The 20,831-nt window shown below is 36.9% G+C and overlaps 4 protein-coding genes and 3 non-coding genes across 7 annotated transcripts; 1 reads left to right on the plus strand and 6 right to left on the minus strand.

Annotated features, from left to right (window-relative positions):
* Positions 1-2,891: 2,891 nt before the first annotated feature.
* Positions 2,892-2,973, minus strand: Trnas-cga (transfer RNA serine (anticodon CGA)). Its single transcript has one exon. It is a non-coding gene; the product is annotated as a tRNA-Ser (tRNA).
* A 1,575-nt stretch (positions 2,974-4,548) lies between these two features.
* Positions 4,549-5,497, minus strand: LOC143446797 (uncharacterized). Its single transcript, XM_076946602.1, has 2 exons — positions 5,465-5,497; positions 4,549-5,088 (listed from the first exon to the last, which is right to left on the minus strand). Exons 1-2 carry the CDS (start codon positions 5,495-5,497, stop codon positions 4,549-4,551), a joined length of 573 nt encoding a protein of 190 aa, XP_076802717.1.
* On the minus strand, positions 5,098-5,171 carry Trnar-ucu (transfer RNA arginine (anticodon UCU)). Its single transcript has one exon. It is a non-coding gene; the product is annotated as a tRNA-Arg (tRNA).
* On the minus strand, positions 5,361-5,478 carry Trnal-caa (transfer RNA leucine (anticodon CAA)). The gene is made up of 2 exons: positions 5,441-5,478; positions 5,361-5,406 (listed from the first exon to the last, which is right to left on the minus strand). It is a non-coding gene; the product is annotated as a tRNA-Leu (tRNA).
* A 5,354-nt stretch (positions 5,498-10,851) lies between the features above and the next one.
* Positions 10,852-14,151, plus strand: LOC143447289 (uncharacterized). The gene is made up of 4 exons (XM_076947315.1): positions 10,852-11,043; positions 12,095-12,237; positions 12,370-12,463; positions 13,330-14,151. The coding sequence occupies exons 1-4, from the start codon at positions 10,974-10,976 to the stop codon at positions 13,386-13,388; spliced, it is 366 nt and encodes a 121-aa protein (XP_076803430.1). The 5' UTR covers positions 10,852-10,973; the 3' UTR covers positions 13,389-14,151.
* Positions 14,152-15,672: 1,521 nt separating this feature from the next.
* Positions 15,673-16,743, minus strand: LOC143446416 (uncharacterized). Its single transcript, XM_076946036.1, has 2 exons — positions 16,514-16,743; positions 15,673-16,361 (listed from the first exon to the last, which is right to left on the minus strand). Exons 1-2 carry the CDS (start codon positions 16,548-16,550, stop codon positions 15,919-15,921), a joined length of 480 nt encoding a protein of 159 aa, XP_076802151.1. The 5' UTR covers positions 16,551-16,743; the 3' UTR covers positions 15,673-15,918.
* A 752-nt stretch (positions 16,744-17,495) lies between these two features.
* LOC143446281 (uncharacterized) lies at positions 17,496-18,587 on the minus strand. Its single transcript, XM_076945857.1, has 2 exons — positions 18,298-18,587; positions 17,496-18,194 (listed from the first exon to the last, which is right to left on the minus strand). Exons 1-2 carry the CDS (start codon positions 18,338-18,340, stop codon positions 17,704-17,706), a joined length of 534 nt encoding a protein of 177 aa, XP_076801972.1. The 5' UTR covers positions 18,341-18,587; the 3' UTR covers positions 17,496-17,703.
* Positions 18,588-20,831: the final 2,244 nt, after the last annotated feature.

A 20,831-nucleotide genomic window follows, 5' to 3' on the forward strand; every position in this document is an offset into this window, starting at 1 on the left:
TATGGAAAGCACAACTAGATACATATCTTTATAGAATCGCGGCCTTTGGAAGCAATTACTTGGCTTCGCCCTTGTGACGCGATCACAAGACGAACAGACAGCAGAGAGTCAGTGTTATGTAGTTAAGAGTAAACTTCTGTTTTTGCTTGAATTTCCAAGTGTCTTGTTTCTTAGCTTATATCGGTTTTCCGACTATAAGATGGCTCCAATCGCTGAAATCGCTCATTTTATTTCAAGTCAAACATTTTATTTATTACAGAACCAGCAACATAAATAAACTTTCTGTCAGGAACAATAAGCTATAAATCTACACGCAGTATGATTGTGTATTTTTCTTTGTTTTTGACCAAACGACAAGAAACCCTATTTCATTACCGATGACAAGGACACGCCCAAGTAATTTATTGACATATCTGGTTGTAAATTACATTTTTATAATTCTCCTATTGTACCATGCTTTTTTCGCCCTTGTTTGGTTTTTGGAAGAAAATATGATTGTATTGCGTATTGCACAAATAACTCATTTCAAAGATATTCCTTGCCAATTTACGCTCCATTCGACGGTAGTAATAATTGTACCATTAATCTCTAAACTACAACACCGGCTGCATACAACGACAAGCGGCTAAGACCACTATATGACACATGTTTGTTTAAGACTGTTCAAAAAAACTAGAAAGATTTTGATAGTTGCTACGTGGAATCATTGGAATTAGGAATCCTTGTGTTGGAATACGTATGAAAGCAAAAACAACTTGGTGAACTTATCTACTTGGCAAACAATAACATGATAGACGCTATCTACATGGTTGACAGGAAATCAAACAAACTTTAATCATCATGAAAAAAAATCGAAACCTTAAAAGACTTGGTAAATATAAGTAATAGTGGACTGGATGTAAATAAAAACACGACCATTGAGAAAGTAGAGAAATTAAAACAGTTCCTTGAATAGACCTCTGTCTCTTTATCGCCCGTAGCCTACATTCTATTACGCTACTGCTATTGGGGGCAACGCCTTTAACAACCATCCTTATAACGATGCACTCGATCATAACCTATTCCAGAAAAAACATAAACCGGTAAAGATCTTCTAATTGTATCTAGATGAATGGAGACCAATAAAGGCCAGATAAATCAATCCTGTGCACAACAGAAGCTCCTAAAAGTTAATTAAGAGCAAAGTAACAATTCAACCAACAAAAAATAACTGATGAACAAGAATTTAGCAACTAACCACCCCATTCGTCAAGGATTAGCTCATAGGAAAGGGAAAAGGAATGCACGGATTAGCCATTCGTATGAGCTGAAAGGAATAATTCCATTTTTTAAAACTATTTTACGTGTATTATAAATATGTTGAACATTTTTCAGAATTATGCTCAAAGGCTGGCGAACAATTGTTTTCAGGAGATGATAAGGTACCAGATGATGCAAGAAGCACAAAACTTTTGTTAATACTGCTCTGGTTGTAAGTTGCCGAACATCCTCCCAGAGTTTGCAGGTTCAAAACCTTGTCCACCCACCTCCTGCTTTTCTTGCGAGATTGTAAGTTCGACTGCGTTAAAGTGCACAATAATATTGCAAAAACGCCCAAAGTCCTAAAGCAATAAAGTCAAGATGCACAGAAAGCAGAGGGTGGGTGGGGGGAAGCTCATGGCGCAGTGGAAAAATCGGAGAACGTCGATCGACAAGCTGCAGGTTCAAACCAGCGAGCCGCAGAGCGACGAGTCAACAACCGTTTGATGACCATTTGACCGTCTAGACCAGGGATGTCTAACCTGCGGCCCGCCTGAGATTTTTGTTCGGCCCGCTAGTCATTTTCACTCCAAGTAGTATTTTGAACTTTCAATCTTACCCTAATTAAAATGTACCAGTCAGCTTTTAGGGGTGCAGTAATAGTATAGTATGGTAGCAACAGGATTATATATAACTATAAGACTCGAAGATCTACCCATTTTTCTTGAAATTTAATAGTTTCTGCGGCCCACTGAATTATTTCAAGTGACAATGCGGCCCACTACAATAAAAGGTTGGACATCCCTGCTAGAACACCAGCTGGCTAGACTCACGTCTAGACCACCAGCTGGCTAGACTCACGTCTAGACCACCAGCTGGCTAGACTCACGTTTAGACCACCAGCTGGCTTGACTCACGTCTAGACCACCAGCTGGCTTGACTCACGTCTAGACCACCAGCTGGCTAGACTCACGTAAATTCTGAGTATTTAGCTGCCGGAAGCTGTAAAAAAAGTTGCAAAAGTTGCAAAAACTTGCCCTACTAATCACCTAATCCTAATCCTAATCACTTACCTTATATAATATATATAGATATCTATATATAGATATAGTCAAAAGTAAAGCTAAAATTTATGAATTTCTTCACGTTTAAGGGGTCACTTCCCAATAAAACGACAATTTACTATATATATAGTATATATATATATATATAGTATTAACTATAAGCTAGTTTCAACTAAATTTTAAGTACTAAAGTAAACTTCTGTTATTTGCTTAAACGTGAAGAAATTCATAAATTTTAGTTGTGATGTTTTGTTGATGATGTTAATTTTAGGTGGCCTACAGACGTGAGTCTGGCCAGCTGGTGGCCAACAGACGTGAGTCTGGCCAGCTGGTGGCCTACAGACGTGAGTCTGGCCAGCTGGTGGCCTAGACAGTCAAATGGTCATCAAACGGTTGTTGGCTCGTCGCTCTGCGGCTCGCTGGTTTGAACCTGCAGCTTGTCTGTCGACGTTCTCCGGTTTTTTCCACTGTGCTATAGGTTCCCCCCACCCACCCTATGCTTTCTGCGAATCTTGATTTTATTGCTTTAGTACTTAAATAAAATCGCACTTTTCGCAAATCACTTATGGAAGCGTGATTCCAATTCCGCGTTGTCGGCAGGATTCGAACCTACGCGGGCAGAGCCCAGCAGATTTCGAGTCTGTCGCCTTAACCACTCGGCCACGACAACTGTGCTTAATGCATAGATGAAATAGTTAAAATGCCACATTTCCGAATATCCATATGAAATTGCAAAAGTAATATCTGCATTGTCGGCAGGATTCGAACCTACGCGGGCAGGGCCCAATAGATTTCGAGTTTGTCGCCTTAACCACTCGGCCACGACAACTGTGCTTAATGCATAGATGAAATAGTTAAAATGCCACATTTCCGAATATCCATATGAAATTGCAAAAGTAATATCTGCATTGTCGGCAGGATTCTAACCTACGAGGGCAGGGCCCAACAGATTTCGAGTCTGTCGCCTTAACCACTCGGCCACGACAACTGTGCTTAATGCATAGATGAAATAGATAAAATCGCACTTTTCCGAATATCCATATGAAATTGCAAAAGTAATATCGGCGTTGTCGGCGGGATTCGAACCTACGCGGGCAGGGCCTAACAGATTTCAAGTCTGTCGCCTTAACCACTCGGCCACGACAACTGTGCTTAATGTGCAATGCAAATAGATAAAATGGCACTTTTCTCGAATCACTAGATAAATTCCACCATGTCGGTGTTTCCGGAATCTTCTCCTGACTTTCAAATCTGACAAGATGAAAATGTAGCTAGCGTAGTCTAGATGAAAATCAAGCAAGCGTAGTCTAGATAAAAATCTAGCTAGGGTAGTCTAGATGAAAATCAAGCTGATTTCGAGACCTAGCTACGCCTACGTCTCTGTAGTGTATTAACTATAAGCTAGTTTCAACTAAATTTTAAGTACTAAAGTAAACTTCTGTTATTTGCTTAAGGGATCATGTCCCAATTCAAAGAGATAGGCTTTTCAATGCAAAGTACATTAAATCAAGAAGCTACCAACGCAAAACTACATCATAAACCTTCCCTGAATTTTGGCTTGCAACAAGACCTAGGTTATGTCTGTCTACAGTCTTAATTTGGACAAAATCCATGTACTCAGTTTTCTATAACAATTGCCTAAACTTTACAACAAGTTTTTAGCTTAACATTTTATGACAAATACTCCAAAAAAACAAAAATTCAAACCCACACAAAATTTACAACTTAGCCTAGACCTGGAACCAGCTGTCGTCAAAGCAACGACGAACTACTCCACATCGACGTCACATGCGCATTGGACCGGAAAATTTTTCCTTTTTTTAATATGACGCATTGAGTGCGACACGGTCACAATCACTGTGTTGCCCGGCACAAAATTGTCGTTTTATTGGGAAGTGACCCCTTAAACGTGAAGAAATTCATAAATTTTAGTTTTACTTATGACTATATCTATATATAGCTATCTATATATATTATATAAGGTAAGTGATTAGGATTAGGATTAGGTGATTAGTAGGGCAAGTTTTTGCAACTTTTGCAACTTTTTTTAGTTGCTAGCTTAATGCATAGATGAAATAGATAAAATGGCACTTTAATCGAATCACTAGATAGATTCCACCGTGTCGGTGTTTCCGGAATCTTCTCCTGACTTTCAAATCTGACAAGATGAAAATGTACCTAGCGAAGTCTAGATGAAAATCAAGCTGATTTCGAGACCTAGCTACGCCTACGTCTCTGTAGTGTATCAGCGACTCGGCGACTCGGCGACTCGGCGACTCGGCGACTCGGCGACTCGGCGACTCGGCGACTCGGCGACTCGGCGACTCGGCGACTCGGCGACTCGGCGACTCGGCGACTCGGCGACTCGGCGACTCGGCGACTCGGCGACTCGGCGACTCGGCGACTCGGCGACTCGGCGACTCGGCGACTCGGCGACTCGGCGACTCGGCGACTCGGCGACTCGGCGACTCGGCGACTCGGCGACTCGGCGACTCGGCGACTCGGCGACTCGGCGACTCGGCGACTCGGCGACTCGGCGACTCGGCGACTCGGCGACTCGGCGACTCGGCGACTCGGCGACTCGGCGACTCGGCGACTCGGCGACTCGGCGACTCGGCGACTCGGCGACTCGGCGACTCGGCGACTCGGCGACTCGGCGACTCGGCGACTCGGCGACTCGGCGACTCGGCGACTCGGCGACTCGGCGACTCGGCGACTCGGCGACTCGGCGACTCGGCGACTCGGCGACTCGGCGACTCGGCGACTCGGCGACTCGGCGACTCAGCTACTTAATCATCCCTGCCGGGATTCGAACCCGGAACCTCTGGATTAGAAGTCCAGCGCGCTAATCCATTGCGCCACAGAGACAAACTCATACCAAGATTTAACATTTTCACCCTTTAAAAAACAATCCAACCTAGAAAGTTGGAAAAAATTACTTGATCAAACCGTTTTTGAACTAAGACATAAGTTTCTCAATGTTCGATTTTACTATCCGCTTCAATGCATTCCGACACAAAGTTAGCATATATGTGAAGTAAAACTTTCCAAAGATACTGTCAGAAGTGGAATTCGAACCCACGCCTCTATTCGGAGACCAGAACACCCTATAGCCGCACAAAGCGACTAAGTCTCTGCTTGAGTCTGGCGCCTTAGACCACTCGGCCATCCTGACTTCGATGTTTTGTATTCATCTTCGTTCTTATAATACTTAACACAAAACCAGGAAAAGGCTGAATTTAGCACTAATATCACGGTTGTTTTTACTCGTGGCTGTATAAAATTCACAGATGCATGCAACGATGTTTAATCGAGGATAAATACAACGAAGCAGGCCAAGTTGTTTCATTCTAGTTTCACTTTATGGAAGACGTAGACGATGATGTTAACGGTATGCTCAATTTAGGATGAAACTATGTACAGTTAAGTGATAAGATTTTAAAAGTATTAAGCCAATCATCCCTGCCGGGACTCGAACCCGGAACCTCTGGATTAGAGGTCCAGTTAGCTAGTTAGCTAGTTAGCTAGTACTCAACATTACCCATTAACATTATCATTACCCAACAGATTTCGAGTCTGACGCCTTAACCGCTAGGCCAAGAAAACTATGCTTAATGATTTATGTATAAAGGAAATCATTAAAGTGGCACTTTTCTCAATATACTTGTTAATTTGTAAAATTAATATCGCCGTTGTCGACAGGATTAGAATCTATGCGGGCGGAGCCCAACAGATTTCTAGTCTGTCGCCTTAACCACTCGGCCACGACAACTGTGCCTAATGTTCAATGCAAATAAATAAGATCGCACTTTTCCTAATATCCATATGAAATTGCAAAAGTAATATCGGCGTTGTCGGCAGGATTCGAACCTACGCGGGCAGAGCCCAACAGATTTCATGTCTGACTTTCAAATCTTACAAGATGAAAATCTAGCTAGCGTAGTCTAGATGAGAATCTAGCTAGCGTAGTCTAGATGAAAATCAAGCTAGCGTAGTCTAGATGAAAATCAAGCTAACGTAGTCTAGATGAAAATCAAGCCAGCGTAGTCTAGATGAAAATCTAGCAAGCGTAGTCTAGACGAAAATCTAGCCAACGTAGTCTAGATGAGAATCAAGCTGATTTCGTGACCTAGCTACGCCTACGTCTCCACGGTGAATTGAACCGTTCGCGCGTCACAAGGTTTTGTGGCGGTTAACATGAGCGAACCATTTTGTTGAATCACTCAACCTAACGGTAAGCTATTACCACTTATAGGAATGTCAGTCAACCGTAAAAATCAAGCGTTTTTGATAAAAATTGTTTCGTATTCTGTCTTGGCTATTTTGACATGTAGCACTAAACACGTTCACGTATTTAACACGACTGAACGATTGCAGAAATTTGCCACTATGTAATGGGTAAGATGTTAACGTTTGCTGCCTTTTGTTCAGTTTCTTGTTAAACTAGAGTTTCCTAGTTAACTATAAGCTAGTTTCAACTAAATTTCAAGCACTAAAGTAAACTTCTGTTATTTACTTTAGTTTGACTTACTGTTAACCTAAGCGCCTATATTTGAAAATATATCGTTCCGGTTCATTTTTATGCAGAGTTCAAATTAAATTCCAAAAGTTTTCAAAATCTGCCTTCAACAACATTACCTTCTAAAAGTATGAAACTAAAGACTTCCAGTAATTATATTTATTGTAATGGGAAAAGCTGAAACAAAGCAGTTGAATAATTGTAGCTGTCTCACAAAACGCGTATAAGTGTTGCGTCATAACAATGGTGCACGAAATACAACAAGAAATGGGAGCGGTGAAATGATAACTAAACGAAAGTAGCAGTTTTTGTTCCTGCTTACTTGGCAAGTATAATATCCAGTTAGTTGGCGACCTAGCCAGTACCAACTGTTTGAGTGAAGCAGTTGAGCACCGAGGCAGGGTTGTTAACAAGTAAGTTTTTTTACTCTTTTTTGAGCCATTCCAGCACTGCCAGAAGATCTAAGCTATTGTTAACTATACAAGAGCAATGCCATGGGAAGAAATTTGAAAAAACAATTCACTTTAAAAAGTAATATTCGTCAGCAGTGTTTTTGAAATGTAGCCTACAGGGTAATCTGTAAAGTTTGCCGCCTCTAGAACTTTTTTTTCGGGGTGACGTTCTAGATCTAGTTATTGGGCCCACATTCAGAGTCTGGCCTCCTCTACCGACGGCGCCAATTGCATCTTCGTTGGGAGTAGTTTCCAACGGTAACCGTGTGTCATCCGGGTGTTTTCCGCCGGGACGGGTCGACCTGCGGAGCTTAAGGGGTCACTTCCCAATAAAACGACAATTTTGAGCCGGCAACACAGTGATTGTGACCGTGTCGCACTCAATGCGTCATATTAAAAAAAGTAAAAATTTTCCGGTCCAATGCGCATGTGACGTCGATGTGGAGTAGTTCGTCGTTGCTTTGACAACAGCTGGTTCCAGGTCTAGGCTAAGTTGTAAATTTTGTGTGGGTTTGAATTTTTGTTTTTTTGAAGTATTTGTCATAAAATTTTAAGCTAAAAACTTGTTGTAAAGTTTAGGCAATTGTTATAGAAAACTGAGTTAATGGATTTTGTCCAAATTAAGACTGCAGACAGACATAACCTAGGTCTTGTTGCAAGCCAAAATTCAGGGTAGGTTTATGATGTATTTTTGCGTTGGTAGCTTCTTGATTTAATGTACTTTGCATTGAAAAACCTGTCTCTTTGAATTGGGACATGACCCCTTAAGAGAGATTATATTGGGCCTAGTAGGCGATTATTTTTGCATGTTAACTAGAAGAAAAAGTAAAGCAGAACATATCGTGACAACTTCACCATCATTATGTATCCGTTGGCACAGTTTCTGCCGAGAGCTTACTGGTAAAATAAATTTACTTACTCACATTATCTCGTTCCGTGTGACCTTTGCCCCCAAAGTCAAAGGCGTCATCAAGTGATGATTTGCTTGCTTTTATAGAAGCTGAACTTATTCCGAATTACAATCTTTCTAGCAGTGCATACAAGCATGTTACAGAAGAAAAGATATGCATTAGACCAGAGGTCGGAAACCTATGACTTGCGAGCCAGATGTGGTTCTTTTGATAACGGCATCTGTCTCGCAGATAAATCTAAGCTGGCATTTCTTAGCACGATTGTTACGAATAAAACTTTTTCTGTAATTGTAAGTGGCATTAATAGTAAGAAGCATGTTATAAAGAGTAAATTCAGACATTTACTGTTGTCTAAAATTGTTGGTTTTGCTTAAAAATGCACACGTTAGTTGCATTAAGTGTTGAAAAAATATTATATGGTTCTCACAGAAGTACAATTAAAAATACGTAGCTTTCATGGGCCCCTTAACCAAAAAGCCACCCGTCCCCTGCATTAGACCAAAACGTCATACTCGAAGTGAAAGTTGGTTGGAGTCAAAACAAGTTATTTAGCCTTCTAAGCTGAAAAGCGAGCGTTATATTCTGCATGAAATTAAATATACCAGATCTCAAGCGACCAAAACTTTTTCATAGCCTGGGTAACGTCTATGATAAGGTAATTGGTCAAATACAGGATGACTTTCAAGGAATGCATAAACGGCGAAAGTGTCATATAATTCTAAGGTTTTCTGAAACAGAAGCTTCCAAGGATTTGGTTAAACCACGGTTATGTTATTCTGTTACTATTATACACGTTTATTTGATAGCTATAGCATATTTTGTTTCAGGCAAATCTAAAGTTATCTATCATTTCACGTAATTTCAGCCGCGTAATACAATAAATAATAAGTTTTTTAACTTGAATAAAAGCTGTACAGTAAAGTATCCATTTGCATTAAAAAATAAATATAACCGGTAACCAACTTCATGATTTAAATAAATAACCAAATATTTAAAATCTGCAGTTGTTTGTGGTAACTGTAATGATGAGTAGAAACGCGGGTAAATGTTTTATTTTCTCTCTTGTCGTAGCAGTTAGCATAAAAACGAATAGATAAATAAAAAGTTTGTTATTTTTCTGTAGTGAAACGTTTAATTGTCTAGCGAGGTTGACTAAACCTGACTTGAGTAATCTAAAATTCTAAATGACAATACTGTATCTGCAACAAACATGTCGCGAAATTTGTTTTTCTCTCACTCATCTGTCTGCCCTTTTTTCTCTGTTCTCTCGCTTGCTAGATAAAATTTCTTATTGTTGCTGATCAAAGCGTTCAACAAAACGATGGTTTCGTCTGAGACTGCTTTTTTTGCCTGTGTTGGTTATCCAGTGAGCTTATCTGTCCAAAATATAATTAATTCTTTCTTACATCATAACCTAGATTTCTAAAAATTTGACCAAAATAGGATGACAGATTATTCAGTAATGTAATTGTAACGGATAAACAAAACAAGCGGCCAAAAAGGTCATGAACGCATAAAACCTCATTGGCGGACCCCCCGGCAAAAGTTGATATGCGACATACACGCGCGTGACATACCAAGCACACACGACACACTTGAACAAATTCCGATTCCATATACGCATTCGGAGCGCTATATCATTTGCAATTCCACACCACGTGTGTATACGCTTTAACAGTACTTTCTTGTCTTTTTCTCAAGGCAACATACAGCACATAGACTTATACTCATTTTTTCCCCGGACAGAAGATGAGAAAGCGGTTTGTTTCCTGATATATATAAATATCCTAATATAATCTATTGTGGGCGAGGCCCATTACTTTCTATGCTGTGCAAGATTTCCATTTTCTATAAATGTTTTGCGTGACGTGCAAAGTTTGGGCAAAATTTTGTCCAGCTTGCTCCATCAGCGCCAGTAAAAGTATTAATTGCTTTTCGTTTATAACGTAAGTGCGCACACACATTCCTGCTTATACATAAAAGCGTATACCGAAAAAATGTTAACGATTTACGCGTTAGTCGCTATGCCTATGTAATGTTTATGATGCACACCACGCCAGGATGTTCAATTTGTGAGCACGAGTGGGTGATTACACCATAAGGACTACAAATGTTTTCAACATATTAGCAACTGATCTTGCAAGGAAAGGATTTTGCCGAAAACACTCAGTCAAGATGATTTCGCTGAAAATAAATTGAATGAAAAAGATTCGGAGAATTGAAAAATTTACTCCGACAAAGTAATCCTGAGGCGACGCTTCCTTTTAAAATATTTGCAACTCAAACAGGTGAAATAAATTAACTAGAAATAATTTTACTTTTATTTTTCTTAGATATAAAAGTATAGTTAATGTTCAGCACACCATAAAATTTTAAACAATTAGCAAGTCCTGTTAAACGAGCCTAAAAACCATAGATTAGACAGTGGCTAACAACGGATAATTTCGCAGAAATATTATCTGAATGTTGTTTGTGTCACGGACAGGCCTGAGGGCATGTTGCTGAAATGAAAAGCTTTTTGACCAAAATGAAAAATTTTTTTAAGGTCACTTGTCCTGAGTCCTCAAACCTGTTGAGGTACTGTGGTAAAATTTCTAGTAAACGTACTTGGTTGCGAATCGCGGTACAAGTAAATAGCCTATGTACTGCACGTATAGTAAAAAGCATAACAGACTGTATTATTTTCAGGAAAGAATTTTAATAGCTAGATTATGCTATAGAAAGCTAAAAAGTTATAACTTACATAGAAAATTCTCAAAAAAAAACAAATTAAAATCTTTGAATTGTTATGATGAATATGTGGTTATGTATGTTTGTGATATCAACTGCTTCTGTTGTCTATGTGCTGGCTGACACAGGTAGGAAGGTTAAGATTTTCACAGCTAAAGTTATAATATTATTATAAAAATGATGAAATAATTAAATGATTAAATTTCAAAATTATTAAATATATTCTATTATTATTATATTATTATTATATATTCTATTATTATATTCTTCTATATTATTCTATTAAATTTTAAATATATTCTATACAGTAAATTCGATTTTTAGCTAAAACAAACATGATTGCATAATTATTAAATAGATAATTATTTAATCTTAGTGGCGGGTTTATAAAAGAAATCTTTTTCGTCTGATTTAGATAAAATAAATTGAAAGCAAACAAGAAAAACTTGAACTATATATTTTGGAATAATAACGATTAAACATTGCTGAAAAAAAACAAAAGCAAATTAGTTACAACCGAAAACATACAAAGACATTATCTCTTTAACGCAGGTTTTTAAATCGCACAATAGACGGCTGTTTCAACTGAAGTCCGTTTGTTAAAAAAGTGCGGATAATCATATATTTGCAGCGCAGCTTTCAAGATCTTTACAACTCGGCAAAGATTTATTATTGTTACAAATTTACTTATTATTAGATTTTATTTCGCTCATAATTTTTAAACTTAAGTTTACTGATATTGCCGAGCACAGAACCTGTTTAAAGATAAAACTGCGTCGTTTTTTTTTCTATCAACAGCAGGAGTTTATTGCGAGGCATCACCTGCAACTAATCTAACTATTAGTTCTGACAGCCAAGATCTAAGCCGTTTAATTAAAAAAAGTAATAGGTTAGTTGAAATATTTGCGGCAAAAACGCCCAAATCACATGTCACTTTAGAATATTTGATTAAGTACATCTTACACATTATGGCGGTTTTGTATAAACGACCTTACTTAACGCTCTGAGATGTTAAGAAAAAGTATTACAAATCTCTTGTACTTTTTCAAGTGAATTCTTACAGCTTGTGTGTATTAAAAGTAGTTTATCTTAATTGGAGTAAAGCAGGACCGAAACACCACCTTTTTCACTTGCAGGTGGTGTTTACAGTCACAACATAACCCTTGCGCATTTTTCTAGAAATCACAGTCAAGGAGACAACAACGTCGTCAAATACGTCAAAGGTTAACGCTACAGTGGTGGTGAAAACAACCACCATCACTACTAAAGCGACGATCAAACCAACGACGCTTGCATCCAAAGCAAAAGTACCTCTGCAAAGGGTATCTCTAAGTTGTAGCAACTGTATAGAGTTGGTAAAAAAATATGTTGCTGTGTGGGTTAATTATTTTGTAAAATTTTGCTACTAAGGTGATTTTATTTATCATATGATATTAAAAACAATCGTATTTTAGAAAACTCTTCGACACCTATGCAACATGTTCTGCAGAAGAAAATACAACCGGACATTTTTACTTCCTGATTGTAAATATATTAAAAAAAATAAATGTAAGTAGCCTATAGACAAACTATTACGTTTATATAGGTAAAGAAATTTGTGTAAATTTTACAATATAGGTTTTAACGTAGAGACACAAAAACTTGTAAATAGCCATAAGACTGTTAGTTTACAACATTTGTTGAATCAATTGCCTCGCTTGGAACTTTTTGAAGCGCAAAAATGCAAAGAAAAACAGTTACATTGCTTGTAGCATGGAAGCTGTATATATATTTACATAATAATCCATTACTAAAAACTTTTGAGATAAAAACCTTAAGTCAATATTTTGCAACATTTTAAAACATTTTAAATATCATTTTCAAAGGAAATTAAGGCTATAAAAGAACGGTCGTAAACTAACGAGTTAAAATCATGTTTTTGCAAGCACCTAAACGATTAATGGACAAGATTTGTTAAACGTTCCACCTTATATGGTAGAATGATTCATGGGGTTACGCAGAACGACTAAAATAGCAGAACATACCCACAGATGGGCAAATCACCTTATACGTAAACCGTTGCACAGTGTTTAGCAACAAACAGTTTAATCTTGACTTGTTTAATGCGATTAATAACTAAAACGTGAGGAAGGTTTAGCCGGAACTTCACTACATAGGTTACTATCCAGATGTTCAGAAAAATACGTCATAACATTGAAACGAGTGTTAAGTTCAGTTATCCTGGTTTCCGATGTAAATTGTAAATTTTTCAAAACAACTTACACAAAGTGGACCAACCGAAAAATAAAGATTTCAGACAGTATCATCACTAAAAAAAACATGACAAAAGTGAAATAACATATCATTATTATTCAGGAAAGAAATTTCATATCGCTTTAAAGATCTTTTGAAAGTTATATTTGTTTATTTTGCAGGGGTTTGCTTTATGTGCAGACGCATTCGAAGATGCTCTACGGTACTAAACCCATTGTAACCGGATCGGAACAATACTTTGTACATGATTATACCAAAGCTTGTCCGTATGCATGAGTCCCTTTTACATTCGTTGAAATTAATTTGTAAAGATGTTTGTGTGACGTATAATATCTGTGGTCATTTTCAGACACGTTTTTAGCAACTTTTGCTTCAAGATATGTATTATGTATTAATAATTGTGCTTCGGGGCAAACGTTCAAGCTAATGCACACAGTAACACGTCTTCACAAAGATAAACACTATAGTACATTTTTTGCAATATTGCAAACTAAAAGATGAAATTATTTACGTAAAACGTTTGCTTTCGGTATACTTACAACGTTTGTTATCAATTTTAGTCGTCAGAGTCAACATGAATGTAAACAATACAAATAATCATCCAAAAAATTACATTAATACATCTGAAAATATTTCTTAATCATAACTTAATTATGCATAAAGCTATATACTATATTTGACAAATGAGATTCTTTCAAACCACAACTGGGTGTGGTTGTGATAAACGTATACTTTACAAAATACTAATGACTTGACTTAATAAAAACTTTCGTATCACATTTTATCTAAAAGCTTTGTAGAATGTTAGACGCGACCAAAAGTCACTCGTTAGCACAAGTTGTATGTATATGCTCAGTATCAAATCTTTTTTCGAACTTATTAATTCTGCAAAATAGTGATATTGCTTAAATTCAGCAAAATCTTGTACAAACAAGTATTCTGAATTGCTTAATTTTAATAATAAAAACAGTGACATAACAAGGCATGAAGTTTTATTTCATCATCTCCATAATTGAGCATAATTCGCCAAAAACGTTGAATATCATAGATTTATCTAAGCTCGGTTATGATACATTGAATCACTTCTGTGCAAAGTGCTTCGTGTCTTTTTCAAGAACTATCAAATATATTGACGCAGCGATAAGAAGCTTTTCCAGGTGAGTATATTATCTAATCATTCTTTGTATAGCAAATTTTGTTTATTAAGCTTTCTTACAGAATAGCTTTGAATTGGTCAAGTGGTCAACCGGTAAGAACACGTCGTAACATTGCGTGTTATCACTGCGAAGGGGCCTTCAGACTGTATTTGACATTTTCCTGGTAATGGGAGATATCTTAATTGCTGTTTAGGATTAACTTCTTTATTTATTTAAGTTGTCAACGTTGGTGAAGCTAAAACAAACAAGATTTATATCGATCAGACAACAAGATCGAAAAATACCTTTCACGCTAAATCGAAAAAATCTCACGGAACAAATTGGTATAACTGTTACACTTGTTTTTGCCTTGTATTTATTGCGTTTCTCCCTTGCGGCAGATTACGCTTTTTCGTGGTTAATTAAGCACATGTGTCTTTATCGACTTGTGTCCGACAGGTAGTTGCACGGTCAGTTTTGTATTGGAGCTCCTGAAATGAGCTGGGTCAACAAAACTTTACTAAACTGTTTTTAAATAAAAGATGTGCCTGTAACTCTAAGAGTGAGGACAACAAAACGTAACATAACTGAATAACAGACTAAGACGTCAATGGAACGTGAAATACTTTAGACTCGAAATACAAACATCGGACTAAACCTAGGGAATGCTTTAAGAAACAAAACTCTACAAGTTTCTTTTCATAAAAGACCTTCTACCATTCCTCCTCATACTACGGTTGAATATATGCCTTAGACCGGCTGTGACTTTTCCCAAAACAGTGACCATTAAAACTAAAAAGTATTTTTCAGTTTTATTTTCTACATTCCTGGGCTCATAATGTGTAGCTTCGCCGTAAATACATGTATTGAATATTTAAGTTTTTAAATTTAACATTTTTTCCCATTAATTTCACATGTATTGTGCAAACATTTAAACAAATCTTTAAAAAAGCGTAAGTTGGAATCCGTTTTTGCCGATGACGATAAGCGTCGATCTTTTAAACGCATGCTCTGTGACGTTTTGAGCATTTGTTTATAAATTTATTTTTAATACTTTTTGCATATTTTGTACTATGAATGAGAACGACTACTCGGTCGTACAGCAGCAAACCGTTAGTGCTTGAATTCTGGTTTTTCAAGAAACATAAAGTATTGATATACTTCTATGTTGCCTTCTTCTGCGACACGTGTTTGCAGTATTCGAACAGCGTTCTCATAGCGCACTAAATGATACTGAGGTCATGTGTGCGTGACGATTGCTTAAATGTCAAACAAAAATTGCGATGCCAGATGCTTTGCATAAATTCTTGTTCAATAGCGCGTGAACTTTTAGTTCACCTTTTTAAGAACCTGGATTAAAAATTTGTGCCCCGGTGTCACATTGTATTTACTTAACAGTGTTTGACGATTCATTCGTACAAACGCCAAAAGCAAAACCGTAGGACATCGAATGAAATTGTTTAAATTTACGTCCTTATAGTATAATTTTCATTAAACATACTTGCAACATGCATGGCGCACCCACTGTGTATAGATGCCAATAATAAAGATAAAAAAACGAAATGTTTACGTATAACGATGTCTTTATCATCATTTGTCGATATTTATAATTTATTAAACAACTTCTTCATAAGTTGGAAGATAATTTGACAATCCCTGAAGGTTTTCCGTCACTTGAGCTTGGTGTAAAGACTCGTATGATGGCGGTTGCTCTGAATTTACCGGTTGATCTGCCCGTACAGATAATCTGTGCTGTCGACACCGATGTAACTCATCTGTTGTGCACCGCCTTGAACTTTGAGGCAAGTGTAAATTTCTGACATGACTTCGACCAGTCTCGTTGGTTGTCGTTGTAATAGCCTCAGACGAGAATAGGTTCAAGATTTTCTTGTTGCAGATGCCATATACAATTGAACTCACAAAAAGTAACACGCTCACGCTGAGCAAACCAATACCAAGATGAACACGACCAAGTGAAAACTGTACACCCCCGTTCACCGCAAGAGCGATCACAAATCCAAACGTGAAGATGATTGCCGATAGTACCCTACCGCAAGCTGGAGGATAAAAAACTATTTTAATCTATCTATAATTTCCAAATATATTAAACCTGTGCAGTACTTATTCAATCAATATACCAGTAAACTCTATTACCACAGTAATTTGTAATTTATAGTTATTTGAAAAATTTTCATAGTTTACTTTGTACCTGATCGCAAGGTGGTTCCACGATCATCGAAGCACATGGTTGACGAACCAACTGCATCAAGTAAAGTAATTAGCTTAACATTTATACTACTAGTGACATGCTGTAGCGTTAATGAAATAATAACACTATAGACTCAATAAATATACTAGATTAAACTTCACACTGGGCAAAAGAATCCCAAGTCAAGATACAGAATCCCAAGTCTTTCTCATACAGCTCCAACATTTACAAGATAGCCTGGGTGTCTAAATAACACACGAAGTCGACAGTAAAACATTTTTGCCAGGTTACCTGGACACGGTTGAAAAACTGCCACGCTATAACCTTGACCATATAACCGTGATCGACAAACCATGAAATGTTTTTTAGGTTTCACATCCTTTGGTTCATGTGCACTGCTATGCCAGTCACTTTTAGTCAAGGTTTCTTGCCCGTTTTGAGAGTTTTTATGGCAGGTATGCCTTGGAACGTTGAAAGGTAAAATTTGAAACGTGTGAAGCTTTTTGCACTGGCGGCTTCGTAACATTGTTTTATGTTATGTGAGAAATTACGTCCCTTTGTAAAACGACACTTTAAAATTGTTTCTTCAATTTATGTTTTTACATATCTTTTTAGGAATTAAAACATTTATATATTATTCCAGTAATATCTGACATATACTCAGAGACTAGCCGAATACTAAACTATGCAAAATATGAGATTGCACAAAACATAAATACTTTATGAAAGTATAACGTGTATAAAACAAATCCCAGTTCCCTGTTGATTTCTATATGTATATGATATATGCTATGATAAGTAAATTTGTCAATTACAAGCCAAAATGGCTTTAACAAAAGCGGCTACTTGATAACTACTTGATTGTAACTCACCCACGTTTGTAAGCCGCATGCAATGGTACAGTCACCGGCACCAGAACATAAAGTACAGTATAACTGTAGGGCTACAGTAACTCAATTATCAAATCATTCCTTGTTACTAAATCTTGGGACAAAAGTACATTTTCTTCAAATTTTTTATTGCTTCATCCAGCTAAACGTCAACGACTTAGGACAATATGTTCTTCATATACAGTAATTGTCTTTACAAAAAGCAGCAATAAACATGCATGATATTTGCACTTTGTAGATTTCACTAAAAGCATTAGAATAATTATAAATCAGTCCAGCCCAGTTTTAATTTTTTTAAATTTATCTGTCCGTAAACATATTTTTTCTAACAACTTCTTCATATGTTGGAAGATAACACGACAGTCCCGTAATGTTTTCCTCCACTTGAGCTTGGTGTAAGGAATCATATGATGGCGGTTTGTCTGAGTACATCGGTCGATCTAGTCGTGTCGTTGATCTTTGTTGCTGACAACGATGTAACTCAGTTGTCGTACTACGTCCACCTTGAGGCAAATGCAAATTTCTGGCATGACTTTGACCAGTTGCGTTGCTGGTTCCAGCTGTGGAAGACTCAAACGTGTGTCTACTGTTGATTGGTTCACATTTCACCAAGATAAAAGCAAGAATGATAACAAAAACTAAACCACCTGTGGAAAGCAGGCTAACGCCAACAATGTTTTGTGATAAATCATTGGGTCGGTGTATCACAACAAAACCGGCTATGACAAGAGCGAACATAAACCACTCAAATAGCACTGCAAAGATGAGCATTTTTGGCCTACTTCGACAATCTGAAAAATTAAAAGTTTGACCATACAGCAATATTTTATTTAAATTACAGATGATCTTATGTTTAGAGCATTGAGAAAGTTTCACCCTTTATATAGTTTATACCTGATTTGCTTCTGAAGACAATCCTTTGATCTTCCATGCACATGGTTTTGCGATACAGGTTGCATCAGACTGACCAGTTGGTTAAATAAAACTTGCAAGTTTGGTTTGGTATAGAGGCTAAAGGGTTATTGGAATAAATAACCATATACTAACTATCCATGTCATCAACTAAACCACATGCTGCGCAAATTCTTGAAGAAACTATGATCAAACTCGTTTATATTTCTTTGCCATGTTATAACCGACTGTCGTTTTACTTGGCCATAAAACTTACCACGGTTGAAAACTTGCCTGTGACGTACGATCGCATTCATGATTACCGATCCATGAAATCTTCAATGAAACTGCTTCACCTTCTTCACTATTTTGGGTTTTTCAATATTTCATTTTCTGCACTGTTAAACACAAGGTCAAGGTTAGCTTGATCGTAGGTTTTGATGTGTTGCATACTTTTAAGTGTTTAAAATGAAATTTATTGCCACAGTTTTTTTATATACATATTGTATTAATATTCTAATGTAGAACGTTAATTAAAGGCCATTTTTTGCGCGTCACTGTGTGTGATCATCATTTATTTACGGCATAAATTGTGCTTTTTGGGAATTTTCTTTCAAAGCCACAGCATGAGAACAACTGAAGATGGCGAAACGAATATATAGGTACTGATGAGTGATAATGTCCTAACTTAGTTACAGGCAATTCAATGCTCGCAAAAACAGCAATAATCATGCTGCCAATAAACATAATTAGAAAATAAAATTGGTTCTTAGAATTAAAAAGACTACGAAAAATGGATTCGGCTCGTTCGAAATTCGGTTTTTGAAAATTGGTTTTTTCTAGAAGGGACATTCTTACGCTACTCATTAGTGTCGTTGGCTCAGGATGATGATTCGGGAATATGTCAAATCTACTAAAAATGGTCTCCAACTCGCTATAGCGGTGAGACCTGCTCACGGTGGTCGTCGAAGGCATTTTTTAAACTGAACAGTAATACTGTACGTACTTATATCGGTTATTTATTAACCGGAAAGAGTTTTGCTGCTATGCTTTTTGTTAATACTTAACTTACATCAGTGATGTTGTAGCGTTCGCCATCCTGTCCGCTAGGTAGCGGTAAGGCACAGCATTCTGTTGGCGGAAAATGTTGAAAAAAGAATTGTATCAAATTATAGGGAAATTATTTTTAAAGGTGACAAACGTTCATTGGAAAACTTAGTGATGAAATTATTTTAAAGACAGCCTCGCTTCTTTTTGTCACACTTCGTCTACAAACCATTCTATAGACCGAAAGGTAGCGAATGTAACTATAATGTAGCAACTAAATACCAAAATGTAGCTTATGTGACTATTGTGGCGACTGAATTATAGTTACATTGGCTATATTTTGGTATATAGAATGGTCCCTGTTATACCGTTAAAAGAATAATGACGCAAATTATGAAAACATGGGTGGGCAACTTTTCGAAATTCACAAAAATCGGCAGAGATGAATCTTAAAAGACCACGATAATGAATGAATTCTAACCATAAAGCAATTCTAAGCAGAATTCTAAGCTATATTATATTAACAAGTGTTTGATGTTAAAAATTAATGAAATTTGGAACGATTGCATTGAACTGAGACTTGGTCGTAGACTAAGAAAATTTTCCTTATAGTGTTATAGCATAGTATAATGCATATAGTGTTACATTACACTGGTCTACAAATTTCAACTTTTTTTTTCAGGTTTGGGTTTTGACAACTGATTGTAGCTAATTTTGGGGCGCTGAATCCGAAAATGAACTCAGATTTTCTCTATCACATCAAGTTTTCTTTCTATCGGTGTCATTATTTTATGAAATTGACCAATTTTACCCTTTTTACAGTAAAATGTCAAATATAATTATTTTCTGACAGCTAAGTTATAAACTTTCAAACATAGAGATATTTTTGCACTAAATTCATAAATTGGTTCAGATTTCCTCTAAAATAAAAAAAATCCTGTTATGATATCATAATAGGACATAGTTGAAATTGCTCGCGTAGAGTTTTTCCATGCTGGCTTGAACTCCCTGTCTTGGCTTCTCAGGCGTTATCTGTGGGTCAGCTGCTATCTCTGTGCAGCTGGAATATCGTAGGAAGACAGCTGGTGGGAGTAGATTTGACTTAGTAATAAATTCTTGCTTAGTAAGGAAGATTTATTTAGAAGTTTCATAAAGCACATGTACATTGTACAGACCAACATCAGAGTTCAAGCTGAAAAGTGGTTTGTAGAAGGAAAAGGTATTTTCATACTATATAAGTTTGAGTTCAAGTCGGTTAGAGTTTTTGGTATAGTGGTGTTTCTGTGGAAAAACTTGCTCTTAGAAAACTACTAACAACGAAAGGTTATATTTGATCTCAAGCTATGTCTGCTTCCAGCAAAAGAAGAAAATGTTGTAATGATCCGGATATATTTTGTTACATTTGTGGATGCTTCATGTTGAAGTCTCAACAATACAATATTACCACGTTTGTAAAAAGGGCATATCTTGCTTACTTTAAAGTCAAGTTA

Source organism: Clavelina lepadiformis, chromosome 2 (assembly GCF_947623445.1).
Source record: "Clavelina lepadiformis chromosome 2, kaClaLepa1.1, whole genome shotgun sequence".
NCBI lineage: Eukaryota > Metazoa > Chordata > Ascidiacea > Aplousobranchia > Clavelinidae > Clavelina > Clavelina lepadiformis.